At 34.2% G+C, this 24,460-nt stretch overlaps 1 protein-coding gene across 3 annotated transcripts in view; it reads right to left on the bottom strand.

Annotated features, from left to right (window-relative positions):
• LOC126821637 (homeobox protein abdominal-B) overlaps positions 1-24,460 on the bottom strand; it is an 80,020-nt gene that overhangs the window by 16,617 nt on the left and 38,943 nt on the right. For 2 of the 3 annotated variants that reach the window (XM_050550098.2, XM_050550097.2), the window contains one exon: positions 8,928-9,432. In XM_050550098.2, coding sequence (XP_050406055.1) covers positions 8,928-9,417 — 490 coding nt within the window. In that variant the 5' untranslated portion in view covers positions 9,418-9,432. Of the gene's footprint in view, positions 1-8,927; positions 9,433-12,980; positions 13,351-24,460 lie in introns of those variants that run through there. The other variant, XM_050550096.2, reaches the window with a different exon arrangement.

The raw sequence follows: 24,460 nt of genomic DNA, 5'->3' as shown, positions 1-24,460 counted from the left end.
AGATCAGTCTGTCGCCTACTTCCTGCAATGCATCTCGGTCTGTGTCCCCACTACCACCTGCGATGCTTTAGTAGATCTGTATGTCTCCTACTCCTTACTGTGCTAGAGTAGATCTGAATTTTTCCCACTACCAACAATGCTAGGGTAGCCCAACCTATTTCCTACTACCTGTTACGCTAGCTAGATCAGTATGTTCCTACGATATGTACTGCCCGCATAACTTGGTCTGTTTCCTACTATAGCTGAAACTCTTAACAATTATGTATCAATGTTGAAAAACCCTCTTATACTAATTTCTTCAACATTTTTATCTTTCACTCAGATTAATACAACTGCTGTGAGAGAGCCTTGTCAAAATGTAAGATGTCACAACTATTTAGTTCTGTAGAAATAAATGATTAATAATTCTAACTTTCAGTTTCACAAATGTCTCTTTAAATTTTAAAAAACATGATGCATACCTACACTACATTAAATTTGGTTACAATGCTACCTTTAAACATTAATTACATTTAACATTTGAAACAATATCCTTCTGTATGTGGTATAATTTGATTGTGAGTATAAAACGATATCATACTAAACGTTTCAATCCTTATACAGATCATAATAGGGCATAAATGACCCACACACCTATGAAAAGCCTCTTCATACCAACTTGGCCTACGACTATTTGACTTAAGATGGTGTTGAACAATATCGTACTAAATAGACGATAACGTAATATGACTGTGTTTCAAACCACATACAGATCATAATAGGGCACCGAAAAACATAAATGAAGCACACACCAATGAAAAGCCTCATCATACCAACTCAGCCGATGACTTAATATATTATATGAACACTATTTGACTTAAGGTGGTGGGGTTTTTTGGGGTTTTTTTTGTTTTTTTGTTGGGGGGGGGGGGGGTCTTTCAGGATGGTTTGGATACTGGCACACAATTCCGTATGCTTGAATTCCAAAATTTCCTGTAACAGCTTGCTCATTTTGAACATTTTTCGTTCAAATTAACTTTTCAAAAATTAATTAATATTACACAATAATAATGATTTGTAATTCACGAAATGTCATGATCAATTTGCTGCAAATGCTATTGTAAAAGATCACTGTTTTTAGGTGATGTACAGTTTTTTCAAAATCGCGACATCTAACTTTAGTACATCATCAGTACGTTGTAGTATGGTACAGATAAAGCGTTCAACGCTCATTCTCCGTGTTTCATTATTGGATTCTTTCCGTCCATTTTTACTCTTTGAAGAAAGAACTTATAAAAATGAATAAAGGATTTGACGGCTATAAATCATGGTCTAATACTGTGTCATCGGCTTGTAGTTGAACACGAGACAGACCCTTGGATCAGTCTATTCAAAATATTAGTTCACTTCACATGCCAATCACAGAAAGAATTTGAAAGTTTTATTTGTGAATAATAGTGTATAGTTACATCATATTATCCGCTCCAAAAAACATTTTGATTTCGGTTTTTGAACATCCACTGTATTAGCATTTCCTCTCAGCTTTCTATTTATAAGCGAATGTAATCGATTTGTTCACAGGTTCTGTCATATAGGTTGCATCGAAAATAGATATAAATTTTCTAGATCTCCAAACGCTAATCCGTCTTCCTTCAAGCATAAATAAACTTTGAGAAAGAAGAAAAAAGGGGGGACGAAGAGGTATACAATTGGGTAAAATGGCGTGAATAGTGAACCAGTGTAGTATAAAAACCCTAGTTAATGTGCGTAGAAAAAAGAAACATTAATCATTTGGGGGATTTTCAATGTGTTTGTAAAGAATGGGACGGACATATACAAGATGTTTTTTATACCGTAATTATAGGGTAATAGCCTCACAAACACCTCCACATATCCACAAACATTGTACATCGCAAGGTTGACCAAGTACGATATTTTTGCAGTAGTTTTGGTCATGATAAACTACAGCTGTATAATCAAATTAAAAACCTAACGAAACAAATAACTATCATGACTTAAGCAAATTCAAATAACCGGGACTGTACTATTCTTTAAGAACAGGTTAAATAATACTTAATTCGACATATATATTTTTTCACACTTTTTGTTTTGTTGGCGTCATCAGAATTGTGTGTAGGACATCTGCGTTCCTACCGAATGGATAGATCTCTTTTACTTAGTGGACCACTAAAGAACCTTTTCGGGCATCATTTCAAGCATGATGAATTTCCTAACAAGGGCTTCTATTGAAATGTTATCATAAAAGATGCAAACAGCATTTCCTTCACCAATTTAAGACGTGAAACTACAAGTACATTTACACCGCACCCATTCATAGAAAACAAAGAAAAAATGTCTTCATTGGTAACCCAGATAAATTTTCATTTAGAGATAAATAGGGATGACAGTTTTTTTCGACAACGCGAGTTTCAAAATAAGATAAAATATAAAGATTTGAAATCTTACAAATTCAAGTGTAACAAAAAAAATTCCACCTTGTTCACCCCCCTCGTGCGTACTAGACACACGGCACATGGTGGATACACCGAAAAACCCCATAACTTCTAAGGTTACGTGGGTGTAATTTAATAGTGGAACATTTTCTGTTAGTGTGACATATAACAAATCATTTTAATGTGGAAGCCTGCTATCCTAGATATATCGACAGTAGATAAGGCTTTCTTGAGTTATACTATTTGAAAAAAAAAGTTGTGTACTCTTTGACATAATGGATTTTGAGTTCTTTAAAGTTTTGAAGTTTTGTTATATTTTATTTTCTATTTCAAAAAGACGCCTAATACCTTCTTTTTGTCTGTTTATAATAAAATAACGCATCCTCCCGATCCAAAGATTACGGGAATTCTTCTATTCATCAACTTTGTAACGCCATTTATGTTTCTAAAACAATAGTTGTAATTGTAATAATCATAGTCATTTCCGGTTTGTCGTTTCGAAAATAAATCCAAGCATGAAGAATTATGATACAAAGCAGAAAACAGCAACAGTTTTCCCAAAGGTATATCAGAGTAGTGCATAGCATGTCTAGTGCACCGGGCTCGTCATTGATATGAAGTACTGTTGATGATACAATAGCGATCTCTTGCTAGTGACACACCGATGCTGTCTGAAAGGAAGGTATTTGCGGAACCATCAAGATCTGTAGATTATCACTTGGCAAATGGAAACTAATGGTGATTTCGTGTAGGTTATAAGCTAAATAGCTTACCAGCATCTTCAATTTGTCATTAATTGCAGTGGTCTAATGCATTTAACTTCTTTAAACAAACTTCTAGACCTGCTTCCGTCTTCCTATATTTTCTTATCTTTGAAGACTTATCGGAATTAAAACTGCTACTACCAACATTGGTTTTATATTTGCATGGTTGAATGTTTGCCGCAGATTATTGCAAATTATGCAGATAGATTGACTGATACAATCTTTAATTGGAAAATAAAAAGTGACTGATTTTGTAGATAAAGAAGTGATATTTCTAATATACGAAATCTACAACTAATGTATTAAAGCGAAACTTTGGAGTGTATTCTCTCAGCGTAATGATTTGATGATATTAAGAGAATTCAACGTATTGGGTTGATAATGTTAAGAGAATTCAACGTATTGGCATGATTATGTTGAGAGGGTTCAAAGCTTTTGCTTGATAATGTTGTGAGAATACTCCAGATTTCCGAAACCGTCGCCTAAATACAGTAGTAGCAGCTTTCCTTAAGTATGTATTACAGTTTATTACCATATTTAGTTACCAAATGCCATTAAAAGATTATCCTTTGCTAGTATTAAAGTAGCCTTGGTTTTAAAGAGTGCGTCGAGACCATGGGGATTGTTTCAGTTTTTTTACTAACTCTCTGTACTGATACCCGAGTATCAGCAGCAGTTGAACTTTTATCGGCCACGTTATAAATATTATGATATATATTGTATCCAACACATCAAAATACAACCAAGTGGCCTTTTAAAACCTCCCTTTGTTGTATATATATTAGATCGGCGACCCCAACGCGAGGAGCAGTCACAATATGTTATTACTGTGTGTAGTAATGATAGTAAATGTTACCGTCGAGACGAAATTACCTTTAAATGGCACCAGACATTAAATTCCATCGATGATGGACGATGCAGTCAATTTATGTTAATGATTATTGCAAAAATAGAGTTGAACTTTGATTTAAGATAATGGATTTAATGTCCTTTTTTAACTTCAATAGGATGATAGACCACAAGTACTCGCTTTTATCCGATTAGTTCGAGCCACTTAAAACGGTCAGCGGGAGACTTTTTTTGACGAAAAATTACCCATTAAAAAAAGTACGGACTCGATTGAGATTTCACAAAGGGGAAATAACTCACCAATTAGAAAGTAATTACTTATTACTTAAATGTGTTTTTTGACACCCATTCTAAACTGGCAATAAAATGGATTATAAATACCAATTGAAAAACAATTATGATACTATTTGGAGCAAAGACAAAAGGGGGAATTAATAGGCGGGAAATTTATGAAAAATTATAATTCAAAATGTCACCAAATTGTTTTCGTCTGGTGTTTATGTAAATTTGGTAGTTTTGAATAATGTGTTTGTTGGCAATTCAGACCAATTTTGGGTAGTGTTTTATGACCGGCCACGTGGACACAATTAATCGCCATATCTATGTAGACTTTTCGTACCCTTTGAGACTGACATAAACTAATTAATTTATGAAAATTATCTCATTTTCAGCACAGTTAATAGTTTTTCTATATAGTAACTTCTCCCTAGGTATCTTCTGGACACAACATATATATATTATTCTAACTGGATATCCAGAGCTAATTTTATCCGAGAGAAGGGCTACTTAAATTAATGGATACTTTCAATCGGTGTGTTTCCATGACATGCCAGATGTACAAAGCTTTAAGAAGATATGCACGTGAACCAACTCTAAATTTTAACAGTCAATATATTCAAATTACACTCAATTTGTGGTTAGACCATCAAGTATTCACTGATGGTTATTATGCAGAAATGCGTTGAACGATTTAATAAAATAACCGTTTAACTGCAATATATAACCACAATGAAGTCAGCATTGCATGTGATGTGATACCCACAGAGATTGATCACCCAACATGTATAGGTATACCTCTCATGACACAGTGTGTCAATTTATTCCAAAACAGCAATAACGTAAACCTAAAGTGGCTAAACCTCTTTGATTTGAGTAAAATATTTTGTCGAAATCTGTTAATCTGTCTGTCTTGAATGAAATACATGCCAGTGCTGAGTTATAACCAATTTTGAGTTCTACAGTCAGCCAAATGAAACCCAAATTAGTAAACAAGTAGATGTCTGCTTAATCTTTCACAACAAACATTTAATCATATAACATTCATCTCAGCACTAATTGAAAGCACACATCTGGATTAAAAATGTATTTTGAAGTAATTTAATTAGGTTGAGCATTTCTAAGGCTCTCTTGTTCGATAGCATCCTTATTCGACCACAACCCTGCAAGAATGATACACGTCCTTATCATTGTGTTATGTTTTTCAGATAAGCTTATTCCAACTCTTACAGAGAACACAATTCTATGGAATACAACTACTGTTTATTACTGAGCAACGTGTCGACTAGAATGTGTTGAATTTATGAAGAAATACAGCAAATGTATTCCAAATATTGTATCAACTGCACAACCTTCTCTATTACTAAACGACACTGAAACCATTTATCCCAGCTCTTGTACGTCACATTTACTACTGTAGGTGTTTTGATTTTACTGAATGATTTATCATCAAGTACGGTTATAAAACAACCATAAAGATATATTGTAATATAATAAATCATACACTACAATGTCTATATTACCATCTTATCAAAATATATGTCATGTTGCACGATTTTTTGATATTTACCGTTATTGTGTACGAAGCAGGATATGCTTATTCGACTGAAAAACGACACTACTTTTGGTTTATTAGAGGCAGTAGCTTTTTGTGTTGTCATCACAATATTTATATCAAATGCATGATTACGTGACATTTACTGGTATTGTGTATGAGGTAGGATATGCTCACTCTACTGGACAACGATACCACTTTTAATTCATTTGAGGTTGCGACTTGAGGTGTTATCATACATAACTATGGTTAGTTAGTATTTTCTAGTACCGTGTACGAGGTAGAATATGCTTACTCTACTGCAAAACGATACTACTTTAGATTTATCAGAGGATGTAATTTGCGGTGCTAGTTTTTTTAGTTGTTTTTTAATGAAATAAAATAAAACAAAACATCTTCAAATTGCAACTAATGCTTTGGCTATTACTCACGTGTTCTTTGTAGCTAAGAACTCAACAACATCTTCAAATTGCTACTAATGCTGTTGTCTATTACTCACGTGTTCTTTGTAGCTAAGAACTCAAAAAAACAGCAATTTGTATGGCTTTTCTTTTGTAAATGGGTATTGTGGATTTCTTTCAATCCTTCAATGGATATTTAGAAAATTAAGAATTATGACAGAATATCCAACCTAATCAGTCGAGGAATTGAAACGAAATAAGAGTATTATGTTTTTGCTACTGTCGACAATTAGATTCAAGTGCATTATGTGATACGATTATGTGAAGGAAGTCAAGACAGGGTCTGTTAATAAGTTCTATTGTCAATCACCTTAAAACGATCGTAAGTCTTTGTTCGTAGACGTAGTATTGTCCAAACCGATCATAAACACAATTCCCACTCTCTTTAGCATATGCTTTCCCTTGCTGGAATATTCACATTCTAGAGTTTGATGATTTTGCACCGAAGTCTCCACTACTAACTAAACCTTCCAGTCCAATTGCCAAGACTGTTTACGACTTCGGGAAACAATTTGCTACTGCTGATCGGCGCCTGTCAGTGACAATAATTAACCCAAGTTAAGAGACGACACGTTAGTTTTTCCTCGAGATCATTTGGACAAATTTCGGAACATAAATCAATGACCTAGCTGGAATCCCATTATGACCGTGCATCACGTAATTGGAACCACGGAATTAATTTTCATAATGAGACTTCAATTGATCTGTTAGAGTCCTATTTAAATCGAATCAATCCACGTTGTCATAAAACAAGATGGAGGCCTGTGGCTATTAGTTGTGTTACTAGATTTTGTCTTAAGATTGGGGAGGGGGGGGGGGGTCGGTAGCACGTGCGCGCTGTATCATAAGGTCTGTCATTGGGTCAACTGGCGTGATTTCGATTCTCTGGTTGTATGTGACAAGGAGTAGGGTCACCTGTTCAACCTCGTGGGTTTTCTCCGGGGCCTCTGGTTTCCTCCCACTACTAAAGGCCAATACGCGCAAGCGAATTATTGAAATAAAATGGAACCATGTGTTAGTCCCGAAATGACCTAGTTTGTGTCAAGTGGACGTTAAACCCCATATCTCTCTCTCTCTATCGCTCTCTCTCAAGATTGGTGTAGCCTGCCTAACCCCGTGGGTTTCTTCCGGGTCCTGAGGTTTCCTCTCACTGCTAAATACCCCTACGTGCAAGCGAATTATTGAAATAAATTTGTACCATATGCTGTTAGTCTCGAAATCAACTAGTATCGGATGGACTTTAAACTCTCTCCTTAAAGATGATACTGAGCACTATGACATGCTGAAGGACTTACATTTGGGATACGTTTCTACCATAAACCATTATCAACCAGTTCAAAACGTGATCAAGTGCCATGGATTGTGCGAGAGCATAAAATACATGTCTAGACACGAACAGGTCGTTTCACAGATCCCAATACAACCATGAATGAGCTACTTTCTTGCGATCGTAACAAGGTATTCACCAGTCTTCCATTATTATTGCCTACTTCAAGGCTAAGAGATTCATCGAGATTGCACTGTCACACTATATAAATTTTTAATTAAAGTATGAACGTTATATCTTCTAAAATACAAAATTACAACACACATTTATTGACTACATGTGTATGATCACATGCGAAAATGAATCAGGCGTTCTAGAAGGTGTTGGCATATCCTTCTAATACACGACATCCGTCACTTCAAGAAACGGTAGTGTGGCAGAAGCCCAAATACCGCGATAGGTTTCCGCATTTGCTATCAAAGTCTCACAAATCAAAAGTGTCGGTATGAAAATTGCAACGTGATTTTAACAGGAAATTATCTAAACCTTTCTAGAACGACATTCTAATACCACAATGTAATAAAAGAACGAACAATACATTTAATATACTCTCAATCCAATGCAATTTATACCTGATATGAAAGTACTCCCTGAACTTCAGCTCATTAAGATCATGTCCTAACATAAATAAATGGCCGGAAGTGATCAGCGGCAAATATAAAAGGAATTCCCTATTGGATGTGATGTAAGAAATTAATTTCTAACACCAATTTACATATATCTTTAAAGTACCCATCACATAATTTGGTATAAGAAATAATTACTTACGTATTGCATTTTCCCTAGGTTCAATTACTTAATTATTGTTTCTACACTATACTAAACATGTACGCCATTACTATGTTACGCAAATTTTATCCATTAACTCGAATACTTTGTATTTATATAGTCCGTGCTATTTTATGGGTATTTTTATTATCTGATTGTTCATCAATGTCAACGAAAAGTGTCATTGGATATTAAGTGAATATAACTCTAGCTACGCATGTTTATAAAGAGCATTATTATTCAGCTATATATATTAATTTGTAATATTTTTTTTCCTATCCTGTATTATCCATGGGGTATTTTTTTCCATTTTGATATTATGGTTAATGGAAAATATCAATGAATTATCATGCATATTTATATTATATTTCTTTGTCTCTTTCTCCATTTTATAAATATAACAAGTGTTTAATTTACTACCCTGTGTGTGTGTCGGGGCGGGGGATTATGTTACTTCGTTGTGAATTACTTTTAAAGAATAATTAAATGGCTTACCTGGTACTGAGCTGTCTGACTGACTACTGGAACAGTTCATATCTCTGCCTGGTAAGGGAGCTAACCCGGGGCCCACATCGGTATAAAAACCACCATTTGTGTAAGAAGGTGTATGACTGGCATTATACATATCGCCATATAAACCCGGATAGTTCCTCATTGGCATACTGTTTAAGGTCCCTAATTGTGAGATCTGCATTTGGCGACAGTTATTAAAATAGTCCCCAGCCCCTGGAAAGGCCGAGTTATAGGCTGACTTGCCATTCACTGGAAATGAGGCCCCTAAGGGGAGGTTACTGTAGGAAGACATGGCACACGAATTGTGGGCCATCAGTGATGCTTCGTTGGTGTAGCTTCCCCAGCTTGGCTGTGCCGAAGAGAGAGCTGACCGTGTGACTGTGTCTTGAGCAGTTGGAGAGGATGCACTAGTCGGTAGGCCTGGATAGAACGACAGGCTGGGATGAGCCAGTATATTATTGGCCGTTTCCATACTTGATCATGCCACCTGAAACGAGAGAGAGAGGGTAAAAATCATCAATAAAATTTCAAAGAGAAAACGAGAAAAAAGTTCAAGATATTAATAAAATCCATTTAGATGGCAGATTATGCGATTATAAATAAAACTAACGGCATCATATCTTAAAGCAATCTTTTAAAAGATTTCTTTGAAGTTGGGCCCGTTATTGTTTATGGACTTCTTTCAACTTTGGAAGAAGGTTTTGAAACAACTTGCCCAACTTGGCGAAATTTCCTCTTTTTTATTTGAGCTTGTTAGTATCTCATCTTGCCATTCCTCCACATTATCTCACTTAAACATGTAAAGATAGTTCCCTTTCAAAAAATGCACCTTTGCTCTTTATATTTTCACACTTTAAATTCGCGTTGAAATCTTTCAAGAAAATAAAAGAATGGAAGGCAATTTGAATCGTTAAAAAACGTAAGAGGCTTTCTAGCAGAACTAATATGAACCATACTGCACGGTGTAACATTAACTTTGATCATATCGTGATCATACCCATCATTGCATTCATTGATATGGATATCAAAAACATATTTTCTTTTAATTTCTGCATGGTCTATTATAGACTAAAGTTATATTTCTAAGAAATACTAATCCATGTGCCTTAAAAGATAACCTTCATGTTTAAAGACTAACAATGAATTCAGAATTTTTCTAATGGGATAGGGTCAGAATATTAATCCCCTTAGCTTAATTTCTTTCACGGGAAATATTTGAACAACAATTTTGAGTAATAGCTACACATTTACGATAATATGCCTTCAAGGCCTTACATTTACGGACTATCAATTCTTATGGTTTGAGAGAAAAGGATGATTACTTTCATTATTTCACGATGTTCACCAATGACAAAATGTGTGCACGGTTATATTTGTAAATAAATGAAATGCTAAAAATGCCTACATAAAGACAAAGAAATAGCAACGTGCTAAAACCACACAAAATATAATACCAGAACCCTTTCAAAATTCATTGGAATAACTGTCAGAAATATGATAAATTATTCTGATACTCCACGATAAAATATTATTGTATTAGGCATGCTAATTGAGTAGACATTAGTGCCTCCGATACAATTCACATAGCAGATAGTAACGTACACGATCTAGCTGTCAGACCGACTTATTCTCCGTTGATCGAATCCGTTCTAGGAGAGACAATAGGGCTGTGATTTAGATTCATGGAGAAAAATTTGCCAGTCGGCTTATTTGAAGAGGGAATTTGTGTTCGAATGATTTCACAAATCAATAAAAACGCTTCATAGCTTTGATCGCAATCTTAGTTTTATGAAGTCGTGCCTATAACGTCGGTTACCCATATGGACCTTCAGATTTGCTGTCAGGGGAGTCAGACGGGAGTCACCTTTTCAATGTAAGCGAGTTAGACATCGTTTCTACCATCTAGACCTCTTGTCAACAAAACTACATAATTTATGACCCAAACAATAGATAAGATGACGATTTTTTTCATCATTACACGAATTTATAGAATGGCGACAACACGATTTGAAATTAAAGAATCTTATATTTCAAATCGATTTAAAATAATAGTATTTAATAAGGAGTATGATGCAACAAAATATGGATCATAGTTTGAACTAAATCAGCAGCTCGTGTTGCTTTGTCGATAAGTCATATCGAATGGTTTAGCCAATAAAAAAGAGATGTAAACATTGGCTTATAAAATATAGGTCACTGGTTTTATTTCATTAAGATGGGAAGAATTAATAAATCATTCTAAAAATAGTTACTTAAAGTTATAATTAATCCTTTAAAACATAAATTCCTTAATACAATCTTGAAAAAAAAAGAAGAAAACTTTATATATGTAAAATATATATATATATATATATATATTTGTAATTCCAATTACGCAATTCAAATAATTCCCAAACACAAAAAGCAGTAACTAAGTTTTAAGCTAAATTTGTTATTCTCTTTCATTGTTTTTGTATTAAATATTTTGTTTTAAATAATTGGTTTTAATGCAATGTGAAGTATGCAAATGTGTAGGGTATGTGTGTTTGTGTTTACAATTTCAATTTGTTGTTAGTATGTCAACTTATTAACTAAGACGTCTTATTATTATGTTATATAGATATAAAATCTATATAAAATATATAAGATCTACATATAAGAGTATATTAGATGTCTAATTATTATGCTATATAGATAATAAAAAACAGCTTAACTTAATATACACGTGTCACTTAAATTATTGAAAACATCCGTAAAACACAACATATATTTTACAACATTTGACACACGTCTCATTAGAATTCATATTCACACGAACTATGTAAGCATTATGCAAAATACCAGACTCCCTTTCTCTTTGAAACAACAGATAATAAATAATATTTTAGGTTTTACAATTTGACGTACTTCACAAACATTTTTTATGAATATACCTCAATGTTTATGACGTTGTACACATGTTTACAAAGTTATTGTATAACAAGGTCATTAGTTGGTTTTTGTTGGCTACTTCTTTAAACATGATATAAATTTATAATTATTGTAATTAATTACTCATCATATTTAAATGTGCAATTAGTTATTGTCTAAAATTTATTGTATCTTATAAATTGGTAATTAAATTTATAATATTTTATTATTTTTTTTATTATGGTTGAATATTGTTTTACATAAATGAGCAAAGCATTATATCTACAATAACAGTCATATATTTTTATAATAATTCCCAAGGAGTGAAGAATTAAACACAATTGGACATATATATATTTTACAAAACTGAATTTTAGGTCTAATTTTTAAAAATTAATATTAAATATGTGCAAATTATTTAACTGGTCTGTATTTAATATTTTATCTTTGCATTATTAATTCCAATTAAATAATTTTAAAAAAATAACAACTTATCAAAACATTAATACATAATATTACTGAAAGTTCGGATATCATGTTATAGCATCATTGTGGGTTTTATTAATAAACTCATAAATACAGAAATAATGAATTATGTATATTTAACCATAATATTATAACATTAGCAATTTGTCTATTCTTCCATAACAGGTAAAAGCCATAAATTAAGGTGAAATTATTACACACTATGTAAAGGGAATAATACTACAATTATGTTCTCATTAAGGTGTAGTAAATTGTTGTTAATTGCAATAATGATCTTAGAAATGAACATGTTCGATTTATTTAAGTTTTCAAACTTTGTAAGAAGCTAAATGTATATGAAGATCAAACGAAATTTTAAGTAATGTACAGAGAAAACATGAATTGATTCAAAGTGAGAGCTGAAGTATTGTATTTGACGGCGTGAATCGTGAGTCTGCATACTTGCACCTAAGAAGTCTGTTTATGTTCCTATGAATTAATACTCTGAGTTTGACCGACACAAAATCAGTCTGTCAGACGCAGCCATGCACAGAAGCAACGCTTCATCATAATCTTAACACGATCTCAGAAAATAGTTGAGATCCTTGATGCATTCTTTCAGCTTGCAGTGTCGTGTTTTGCGATATAAAACTAAAGTCTAAAAGAGAGGTTATCACTTACGATTTGTCTTCCCTTCCCTTCGTGTCTTCTATTAATGGCATTAAAAACACACATAAACACAGTAATATAACACTTTATAGTCATAGGTTTACTAGAGTGGTGTCTTTTATAGTTCCTCGATTAATACACGATTTTCAACGAGTCAAGCGGTCCTGTCGGAAGCATGTCGTAACATCGTGTTCTCCGCTGTTGGAGCCGCTGACATCCTTGCTGTGTATGTAATCCCTAACCTGGATACTGTGTATTATAATCCATAAGGGTAAACACGCTTGTTTGCCCTAACAGAAAGCACACAAGCTACCTACTATGATGAATACTACACATTTCAAGCCGCGTTCTCAATTACCCTAGTCAAAACCACGTGACTGGCCACACCAATCAAAAAGGCGAATGGGTGATCTATAATGGTCTTCGACATAAACTGACAACGGCAATTTGATAAGCTTTCGATAGTCATTCACATATGAATGTTAAATAACTAAAATAAGACCAGGTAAAAGCCTTCAATCACTCGTTTTGCTGGAGTAAGACATAATAGAGTTACAAAAAGCTTTCAATGGTACTTATAGAGAGAAAAAAGTAGGCGACTTCAAGCAATAACTGGGAAACCTCATTAATATTCATGATTTAAGATAGACAGCTAGCCAATCATTTTTAACTACCATAAAAATTTGAGGAATTTTTGTAAGACTTTCCTTGGTTCATTGTTTTCGCTAAAAGGTTACTCTGGTTCAACACGAATTCAGTAATGTTCTACAAATTTACTGCTTTTGAAAAGTCAACGAGAAAAGAAGAGGGAAAAAAATACAACTTGTTCTTTTCGCCAATACAGGGAAACATAAAGGCATTGAAACTTTGCACTTAAAACTTGTGAATGAAAATGGCCAAGCTGTCGCCACACATGGAATTATGAATTTCATACCTTGTTGAATTTCTGCAACACCGTTCTCGGGCATAAAATAATGGGCGATATATGTTATCGATTTTAAATGTCTTGTATTTAATACCAAACAATATGTATATGATTGATGAATTACCATAACCCGAAATTAAACTCTCTTAATATCTTGGTAGTAATGATTTGTATTTGCCTTGATTGTTTTCAGTTTGAAACGAAATAATATAACTTTAATTAAGATTTAAATTGAAATGACATGTTGCAGACCAATCCGCTAAGGATGAAAACATTATTGCACTGGTTTAAACCCTCAAGAATGAATTAATAATATGATAATGAACATATATAAACATTTGTTGTTTTCACTTTTTTTTTCTCTTGTCTATAGCAGTTTTAACAATAGAAAATAAAATATAACGTTTCTAATAATACACACATATTTACTGAAAGACAACTTCTAAAAAATATTATTTCGCTTAAGAAAAGCATATTGTCCCCTGTGTACAGAAACAAAAGCATGATATAAACAATTCAAAGAGCATATCTATTATAATACAATATTCGAATTTCGCTTTTCATCGATCACTTTTCTTTGAATTTTAAAATCAGAGGAAAATCAGAGTTTTGATGTTTACATGGCTAAAAATATCTTTTGTTCTCCTGTATAATAATGTTTAACTGGCCTTAAAACACACCAGGAAAATATTTTCAAATACCGTATTTTCGGTGACGTATTAATAAACCCAATTAAAGAAACAGAAAGTGGTCGAAATTGGGGTATTCTTTTATGGTCATCCAATTTCTTTTATACACTAGTTTGTGAAAGCCAAATTTGAACTTGCAACCGTCAATAACGGATAGTGGTCTTTCAAAATTACACTCTATTCATATTAACATCATGGCTAAGAATATAAAGTGTCAGGCATCGAGGTGAATAAGCTTTTTAGGATCTAATGATTTACCAATATTTTCAGAATTATATGATATCTTTCTATACTAGACTTAAACCTGAAGAATGTAGAGTTCTTCAAATGTACTGGGGGTTAACGTCCTACTGTTCTGCTCCGACTGGGCTAATCAAGACTGCGCTACGGTCCACACTCTTATATCGAATTCAAACTGCCACAGGATCTTTTACATGCACGCCAATGTGGTCAGACCCTCCGTCTTGCACCACTGACAAAGGAAACCACGCCGACAAATAAGAGTTCGTGAAATATAGTACCTGGCAAAATGAACTAATACCTGAAATTTTGAACTTGTGCCGGTCATGAATTAAACATATCAATAAAAAAACTCCCCCCCCCCCCGAAAAATCTGTGCCTGGTTCAAGACATGTCGGGGGTCAGAAGGATTATTGCCGACAAAGCCTGAATTTGGGTTTGACAATAGCTAGGTGATTTCCCCTTCTACTGCATAGATACAGAAATGTTCATACATTACCATACTTTCAGGGCTGAGCGAAGAAATGTTCATAAGTGGAATGATTTCGAATGTTCACGATTCAACTGAATATGGACAATCTCAACCACAAAACAGTTAACATTTAAAGCTTATACCTTTGGGGTTTGGAATTATTATTTTGTTTACAATGCGTTGAATAAGCAATTCGTCTAATCGAAACTATTTACAAGAGCTGACAATTGGTGTGCTAATGCCTGGGGCCTTTGAATCATGATGTTAGAAACCAAAAGTAGAAACCTTAAATAGGAAAACATCAGGTAATGAATTAATAATTAGCATTTGAAGCTGATATCAAGTCCTTAAGTACATTCAGATCATGTTAACAAAAGGATTAGCTCATTGTAACATAAACATATTCATTTATTATGCAAGTGCATAGAAAATATCCTTCTTTTGAGGTAAATACAGCCATTGCAGCCTTATCATTACACTTGGTCGAAGAGGACTACCAATGTTTAAAAACTGATAATTTAGAATTTTCAGCCTCGGATAACAATTATTCACATGGCAACCCCCGTATGTAACCTGCTCCGACTTCAAAGGTTTGCCGACAGGTGCGATATGAAATGAATAGATAACTATCGAAGTGTTACACATTTAAAGGTGTAATCCCCTTATGACGCTTTTTTTTCTACTAAGTTTCTTTACTTTAAAATAAAATCATAATAAATTGTATGATAGTAAACCCGCCGAGAGTGATTATTCCTCATTGATTGGTCAGATGAATATCACATGACATTTAAAAAACTATGTTTGCATTTGCTCCATGAATGGATACTAACTTTGAATAGGATTATATATGAATGTCTATATATATTTATCATTTATATTTGAGTAACAATTAACATTAGTTTTCCTTTTAAAAGATCACAGAGAGAACTTAATTTACAGTAACTTATTATGGTGATTTTTCTTTAAATTCACATCAATATAAATTACAGAATCAAATGTAGCACAACATTCATTGTACTATCACATTTCATAATTGTGTATTTTTTTGTAAATGAATGTGTGCATTTGGTCATCGATACAGATTTTTTTTATGGAAACTCATCAAACCAACCCAAATTCGAAACTGAACAGCTTTGAGACGGTGATTATCTCCCCTTGGAACAGCTTTGGAGACTAATAGCGCTTGCATGATTACCCCCCCCCCCCCCGCCGCTCATAATTTTATCACCATATTCTATAGACTTAAACATGTTGTTAAGTACTGGAAAGCGAGATTAATCCCAAAATAATGCTTTCTGTCAAGAGAGTAGAGGGACTCTTCCTTAAATTCATCAATTACCAATTTTGGATTATAACGGTATAAAGTTTTGTTTATTAAACTAAACAAACATAAATAACACATATACGTTAACATCTAAAGGTCTTGTGACTGACAGTGATGCGACAAAATTTATTCAAGTGGGCTTCTTATGAATATCAACAGTGACATCTGCTATTTGGGAAGGACATGGTTTGAAATCGTGAATCTTTATATAAATAACGAACATTAAATTAAAGGTGGGGGGAGGGAGTAAATACGAAAACTAAGTCGATGATTAAAAACAGTCAATGGCCTTTCTTGTTATCACAACAAATGTAATAAAACAAAAAGAAAATCTGGGAATATTCCTAATCAAGTGCAACCGAAACATGTTTCTTAACTTATTAACTTCTTAATGGGTCATATTTTGATTTTAGAACTATGGCCTAATCATTGTTGTTTTCCTTTCCCAGAAATCAGTTCCGTCTGGAACAAAATGCTATTACGAAATTTTAGATCATGAATCACTGGTAGGGTCAAACTCAGGAAATCGTTTAATGCTTCCGCAATCTCACTTCTCTTTCTTCTTAGTTTTTTTATTGGCGATATGTTCATTTAATCAGAAGTTAGTTTGTATATGTATAATCTAAAAAGCTCTGATAAAAAAATATCTCTTTTAAATCATCCCAGTTGAAAATAAATCATTAAAAAAGTCGATAATACGGACTCGACAATGCGCCTGTTTCTCGATCAACTCGTTCTTTATATGGCAACGTTTCCAATAGAGTTATTTCGATCATATTAGGTATGCACGTGAACATTGGTCTCGCGCAGCGGTCCCTTTGATCTTTTCTATACGTCTGTTAGAGAAAGTCGTTTACGTTTCATGGTAATTCAGAAACGAGCGAGAAGATAGACCCAGCATTATCCGTCTTTCACTATATAATGTAACCTTTGATTTCGAGTTTATAAGGAAAGAAAATGGCGAGGGCCATTACATTTACAAAAGCCAATGGTATATAAATAAAATTCAAATAGTCTGAAATCGTGTATCAGAATAATAAGTATGAGATTTCTTTTGATACGCCTCTTTAAGAGAGGTTTGGTTGTCGAATAGGATTATTACTGCAAATTGAATGGTGGCAAATATCAAAGATCATATGATTGAATGACAAATTCTGTATCTCGTACACGGTAACAAATCTCGTGTTTCAGAACTATTAACCAGGCTTAGTATTTTTTAACTCAAGTTTTTATTCTAGGTTCAGCGTGGAAACAAATGTAATTAAAAACAATGCCATTACAAAAATGACTTTTATAAAAGAAATAAATCAAGTTTAGTTCTATAAACGAAATATGCAGCTTTTCTTCTATTTAAGAAACCCCCAAAACAAAATAAAAATAAAAGACGTTTAATAACTGAATATGTAAAAATAAGAAGATATTAACTGCTTAACAAGAATGTCTCTTTTGTGAAAAAAATGATAAAAATATATATCTTATTGATTAGAACTTACACGTGTGTATTTTAATATCATACAGGCCAAAATATAACTGTTTGTAACTACAAAATTACAAGAAATAAAATATCTTGCACGTGTTTGAGAGGGAGTGGCAGTTATGAACATTAATTTTTGGTTGGAATATAAACCTATTTGTTGAATGCTGCTTATAGGAAATCATACAAAAAATTAAACAGAGTCGGGCTTTTGGTTAGGAGATCAAAGGAAATAACAATTACCTACCAATCAAAATCTTATTGAATTTGGATACAAATAACGTATAGTTGTCGCTTTTAATGGGGGGACATAAAACTGTTCGAGGAATGGCAGCCTTAGTTCTGCCACTCGGGTCAAACGATGACAACTCCGGCCCATAAACAAGTCATATTTATAAGGCGCATAATTGGAAATTGTTTATCCCAAATGGAAAAATGCATTCAGTCGTGCAAAATGGTTGGTTCTAGATGGCAAGCAATTTCGAGAAGATTTCGTCAATCTACCATTACCATGAAAAGAAGCGACAATAATAATTATAAGTTCCATCAAACAGATGTACTTTATGGTTGGAGAAGACCTTACTGATAAATCCAAGAAATTTATAGTAATCTGACAATTCCATAAATATACATAAGCTTAGTGGTGTCCGTATTTTCGTTCGAACAAAATTATTTTTTATTGGTCAGATATGCATAATCTAATGCGAAAAACAATGGATACACAAACTAGGAAGTATCCCCAGTCATAACTATCCGTCTGAATCCATATTAGACTACTTTTATTTTATCAAACCATTACTTCAATTTCCCCCTGTAAAATCTCAAATGGATTTTGACGGTTAAGCATAACATTATTTAAAATATGTATGAACATGGACTGTCTCATTTCATCAAACTGATTACATGTATCATAACACAATTTAACATGAAATAAAAATAAAACAATGCTATCAATTAAAAGAGGTGTAGATAACTGCTTTTACTTATTCATTCTCATTATATGTGCATGTTTCTTATCACCGCCAATGTTATCTTAACATGACTCTAAAGCATTTGGAGAGAGAGAGAGAGAGAAAAATGGAATTTAACGTCCACTAGTTTAACTAGGTCATTTCGGGACTAACATATGGTTTAATTTTATTTCAATAATTCGCTTGCGCGTAGGGGTCTGTAGCTGTGGGAGGAAACCGGAGGACCCGGAGAAAACCTGACAGGTCGTATGATACAGCACGCACGTGCTAACCATTCAGCCATCGACCCCCCCCCCCCCTAAAGCATTTGGTGTAGAGGGATGGCCGAATGGTTAGCACGTGCGCTCTGTATCATAAGGTCTGTCATTGAGTCAACTGGCGTGGTTTGGAAACCCCGGTTGTACGTGGCAAGGAGTATAATCGCCTGTCCAACCTTGTGGGGTTTTCTCCGGGTCCTCGGATTTCCTCCCACTGCGAATTATTGAAATAAAATTGAACCATGTTAGTCCCGAAATGACCTAGTTTGTGTCGAGTGGACGTTAAACCCCCCATCTCTCTCTCTCTCTCTCTCTCTCACGCATTTGTATATTCGACCTAACTGTTGCAACAAAGACAAATTCTAATCTATATTTCTTGTTAGACTGTTTCCATTTCATTTATTTCAAATACGTAGTAAATTAAATTGGGTTTAACGTCCTACTTTTAAATCCATTAAAGGGTCAACATGACAGAAAAGACAAACAGGGTTGAAGACAGTACATAATTATTTAATTCGACCAATGCTGACGCTAGTTATAACCATTTAAAGTTTACATTATCGTTTTTGACTGGGCACCTACACCTTTCTGCGTCTGTAGTAGTATGAAATTTATACATCGACGTCAAGAAATCATCTAACTCTCACTGTCTGGTTTCACCCTTAGTTGATAGTGCAGTAAAACAACATTAGCCAAACATACAACACAAATTTGATAGACATAGCACACACAGACAATCCAAACGTCAAGAGTCGTTATCTGTCTATAATTAGAATTATACATATTTTTGTTGAACTCGTGTGATGGTGTCTCGTTAAATGTACATCAATTAACAATTCACTCTTAATAAATACTATGCAAAGGTATTTGTTTGCTACTAAATCTTAACATCCGTAAGTGATTTTAAAAAGTGGGTTAAAGATTGCAAATGACTTTATCAATAATCTACATTGATTGAATACGAGGAAGTTTCGTTTGTTAAATGTACCTTAATCTAATGTCAAACCAGATTTGAATTTATTTAATGAATAGAGCAAGGTTCAACATGTTGCATCCTACCCACGACTTTGATCCAGCTGAACCTCAAAGAGAGAAGAAACAAAGAATCATAACTGAATATCAATACCTTGGTTAAGCTCAGATACAAAATAGCCATTCTACAAGTTGAACAAAAATCATAAAAATCTTTTTAAATCACATAGTAGACCAAATGCTTTAGGCCTTTTCATTATTCTCTTTTTTGCGCCCCAATGAACATCTCTTACTTAAATCAATGCATTTAGCTTAAAAGTTAAATTAGGTATAAAGGGAATAGAAATGACACAAATCACTCTCTTGTGTAGGTGTGTAGTTAGTTCGATGCAATTTTATTCTATTTAGTTCAAAATGCGTAAAATTATTCAATAAATATACTTTGTTTATTAGCCTATATGATCTGGCACCGAGGTGCAGTGAAACGCTAATGTTCTAATTACGCTGATCTGACACATTAGGGTCACGTCTCGAAGCTCCAGTATATTAATTTTCTTTCACCCTGGGTGTGATAGTTGTCAGTTTCAATCACCGTAAATTGTCCTCGATTTAGCTGCCATTGTTGATCACAGCGGACAATGAGGATAATATTTACCGTTAATGACAATCGAGGACTACCCCCTTTGCATTGTCCACTCAATAAAGAACAATAGCTGATGTCCGATCAAGCTTGACCAGCCATTGACCAATAGCCGAAGGGTGGATAAGTGGGATAATTCGTCGATGACCAACGGCTCATATATTGAAGGATAACATAATGTGTTGATACAGACCATAAAATCATTTCGCCGGACATTTATCCAACATCAAAGACACCGGTGGCCATAAATAACCGGTGAATATTGGAACATAATAACCCCAAATGGTGCTTTACCATTATTGTACATTATACCTAACTTGTACGTAATGAGTTCTGACAAATAGTTACAAATTTTATCACCTCCCTTGATCGCTCCTTTACCAGTAAAACGTGATTATATATGTACAGTAAAATATACAATATAGTCTATAATAGTATACAACCTTGTACTTATGTCCAGTAAAAGTTGTAATAGATGAAAGGGGCGCCGCGTATTATGAAAGGAAGCTAGAATGGCGTAGGAATGGATATGACGTTGTACTCACTGACCCTACGGACAGACAATGACCGGATATTTCATGCGATTTTTACTGGTCATTAAAAATGTCAGGGACGTCAATAACATGGGAGAGACACCAGTATGACCAAATGTGACACCAGCTCTTAAAATCATTGTAAAAACTATAAAATCCATTGCTACATTGTCATGGAGTCTTTCTTTCTTTTTGTCAATAGACGATTTTTGTAATCTAGTTAAAATGTCTAAATTTGAATACCGTGATTTGGGCTACCGTGATTTTTATTATTAAATATGCCACCTCAGTACTCAATAGATTCCGGGATTAATGAGTGCGATCGTCTGCTTGTGTTGTGTATTTACTTTCCTTGTATCTATTGTTGAGCAAAGTTTTAAAATGCACCTTCGAAACTACTACATTTTAAATTGTGGGTTTTGAAGCTATTTTTATTCTTTCTGTGTTAAAAACGCTTCTACCCCCTCAACGCTATTACCGAAAGCCCCGTTTGGTTTTAATAAAGCGCCAGTGCCCAACACATTCTTAATAAACACAAGGTTTTGGTGTCGGTTGGTTAGAAGTCTTTCAAAATCTCATCAACAACAAAACAATGGACCCCAAAAACAGCCGTCAAGAAATCCGTCTAAGTGAAATTTATGTATCATCAAGCACGCTGTTAACTTCAACGTAGTGGAAGTCTATCCGCCCTCGACTGGCCAATAACTGACAGCTGACGACTTTCCATATTTTACTTAGCTCCCTGGACAGTAAGCGATCATAAAAGTCTAGTCGTAAAAAAGATGTTAAGAAAAATGGAATTCGCCTCTAGATTTTGGCTACATGGATTTTGAAATTCGACCACCTTGAAAGCCTTTCTTCGGCATTACCTTGGTATCTTTTACTGTTTACTATTGATCGTGGACTTCTCTACGTTCGCCATCTTATCAGTGAAAGTGACCTAATTAGTTCTTTCATTATCTCATCATAAGTCTGCTGACTCAATTATGAATATTATATGTTTTTTCAAGAATTGGCAAAATCCCTCACTTGATAGCATTTAAGTGTAAACATTGATTCGTCGGCGGAGTCCATTTTTGCACACACGTCTGCTGCCTAAGTCGAGCAATTGGCGCCAATTTCTCGAGTTAGCTCCCTTTACATGTCAAGAAACCGATTTTCCATTCAGATCATTGATTATTTGATCACGTGGTGGTGAATCAATTAGGAACGCTCCTTGCATAACAATCAATGAATGACAAGAATTTCCTTTGATGTGAAATGGTGGCGTTGTAAAACACTGTTAAAGTGAGGGGTGAGTGTTGTAAACGCTGTAAGTACATAGACAATGAGAGATGCGCGAGGCCATTACAGGCAGGCACGAGACTCTCTCTACGCTGTTCGAGTCAATGAATCGAATTAGCCCTCTTTCGTCTCTTGATTGGGGTCTATATAGTGACATAATCGTTGAAAGAGGGTCGTAAACTAATTGAAATGTTTAGTGTAGTCAGTCCCAAAGGTTATTTTCTTGTGTCATAGTTTATTTTATGTTAACTAAGAAGCAATTGGCAACTAAAACACACACAACGTAACTACCCATCATAAATTGTTTGTAAGTTCCTAATGAAGGGTTTCATCAGTCGTAAAATGGTGCTACACCTCATATTAAATCTACTGATAGGAATTGAAAAGATGGTACTTTGTAATTAGACCGAAAAATAATGGCTCCATTTAGTAATGTTTGAAGTTGGCTTTAAGGTGCGAGAATTGCATCACGAGACTCGAAAATGTTGGCACTGATTTAAAAACTCGCTGAAATGGAACCACTGCATGAAAATGCGTCAAATCTGTACATGAACTGTTCCCAACACGGGCTATCTACATAATGTTGATTCCAGGCCCAGATAGATATTTACAAGTGTGTTTATAAAAGATTAAGTAGTCAAGGCTTGCATGTATACACATTATCACAAAGTTGCATAAGTAACCAGATGTCCCGAGTTGCAGATATCGCAAACAGAACCTACATACATGTATATGTAAACCATACAATCCCATATTCTGACAATTGCAAAGCACAGAAAGTGAACACCACTAAAAAATGCAAAATTCGAATTTTCCTTGTCACACGTACCGAAGGAAATGTCACTCAATAAATTGCTTTTAACATTCCATAAAGTTTTTTTTTTTTGTGGTTTCGAATATGGTTGGTTATTATGATCATAACACTGGATTACTCTGGCCTAGAAGTACATGTTTATGAATGAACTGACAGGGCAGGGCGTTTGAGCCACATTTCGTGACAGATAATGCTACAGGATAATATGGATCGCTGTCTCTTTCTTAGACCATGCAATTCCTGGATGTTCTTTCGATTTAGATTTCATGGGGGAAAAGCAGACCAAAATATGAATGGCCAATAATCCGTGGCCTTAATCTAAGCAAGTTATATCAAACCACAAAAACCTTAAGATGGAAAGCAAATTGAAAAATCGAGATTATATTCTCAGCATAATCCTTGGTGATGTATTTTTATCCCCCTTTTTGTTTAAAGCCGATTTTTAGTGGCTCAACTTTTGTTCTGAAATGAGATAACTTCTAACTGCATGCACAATAGAGAGCTGATAACAAAGAAATTGTGATCTAAAAAATTTGAATAATTTTCTGCATTAAATGGCCGAGTTGGGATGTAATCTATGCGTTTTTATATTCTTAGGGATACAGATCACTGCTCATGTGTGAACCTCTTTTATGTCGTGAAACAATTGAAACAATATATAAAACTGCTTAGCTTCCCGTAAAAAAACCCCTCTAAATGGTTGTTTTACATGTATATAAACGCTTAGTAGCGCACGTAATAAAATTTTAAGGTCAAAATCTTGAAAATATCAAAGTATCACGATCAGCCTTAACGACACCTTAGGACCCCGGTTTGCCTCTATCTCTAATGATGTTTTTGCCCCCGTTGAAATACCAGTTATTGTGCGGGTTAATGCATGGGAAATCTCTGGTTGGG

This window comes from Patella vulgata, chromosome 5 (genome assembly GCF_932274485.2).
Source record: "Patella vulgata chromosome 5, xgPatVulg1.2, whole genome shotgun sequence".
Lineage (NCBI taxonomy): Eukaryota > Metazoa > Mollusca > Gastropoda > Patellidae > Patella > Patella vulgata.
The sequence above is the reverse complement of the archived record's forward strand: the minus strand, read 5'-3'. Positions and strand labels throughout refer to the sequence as shown.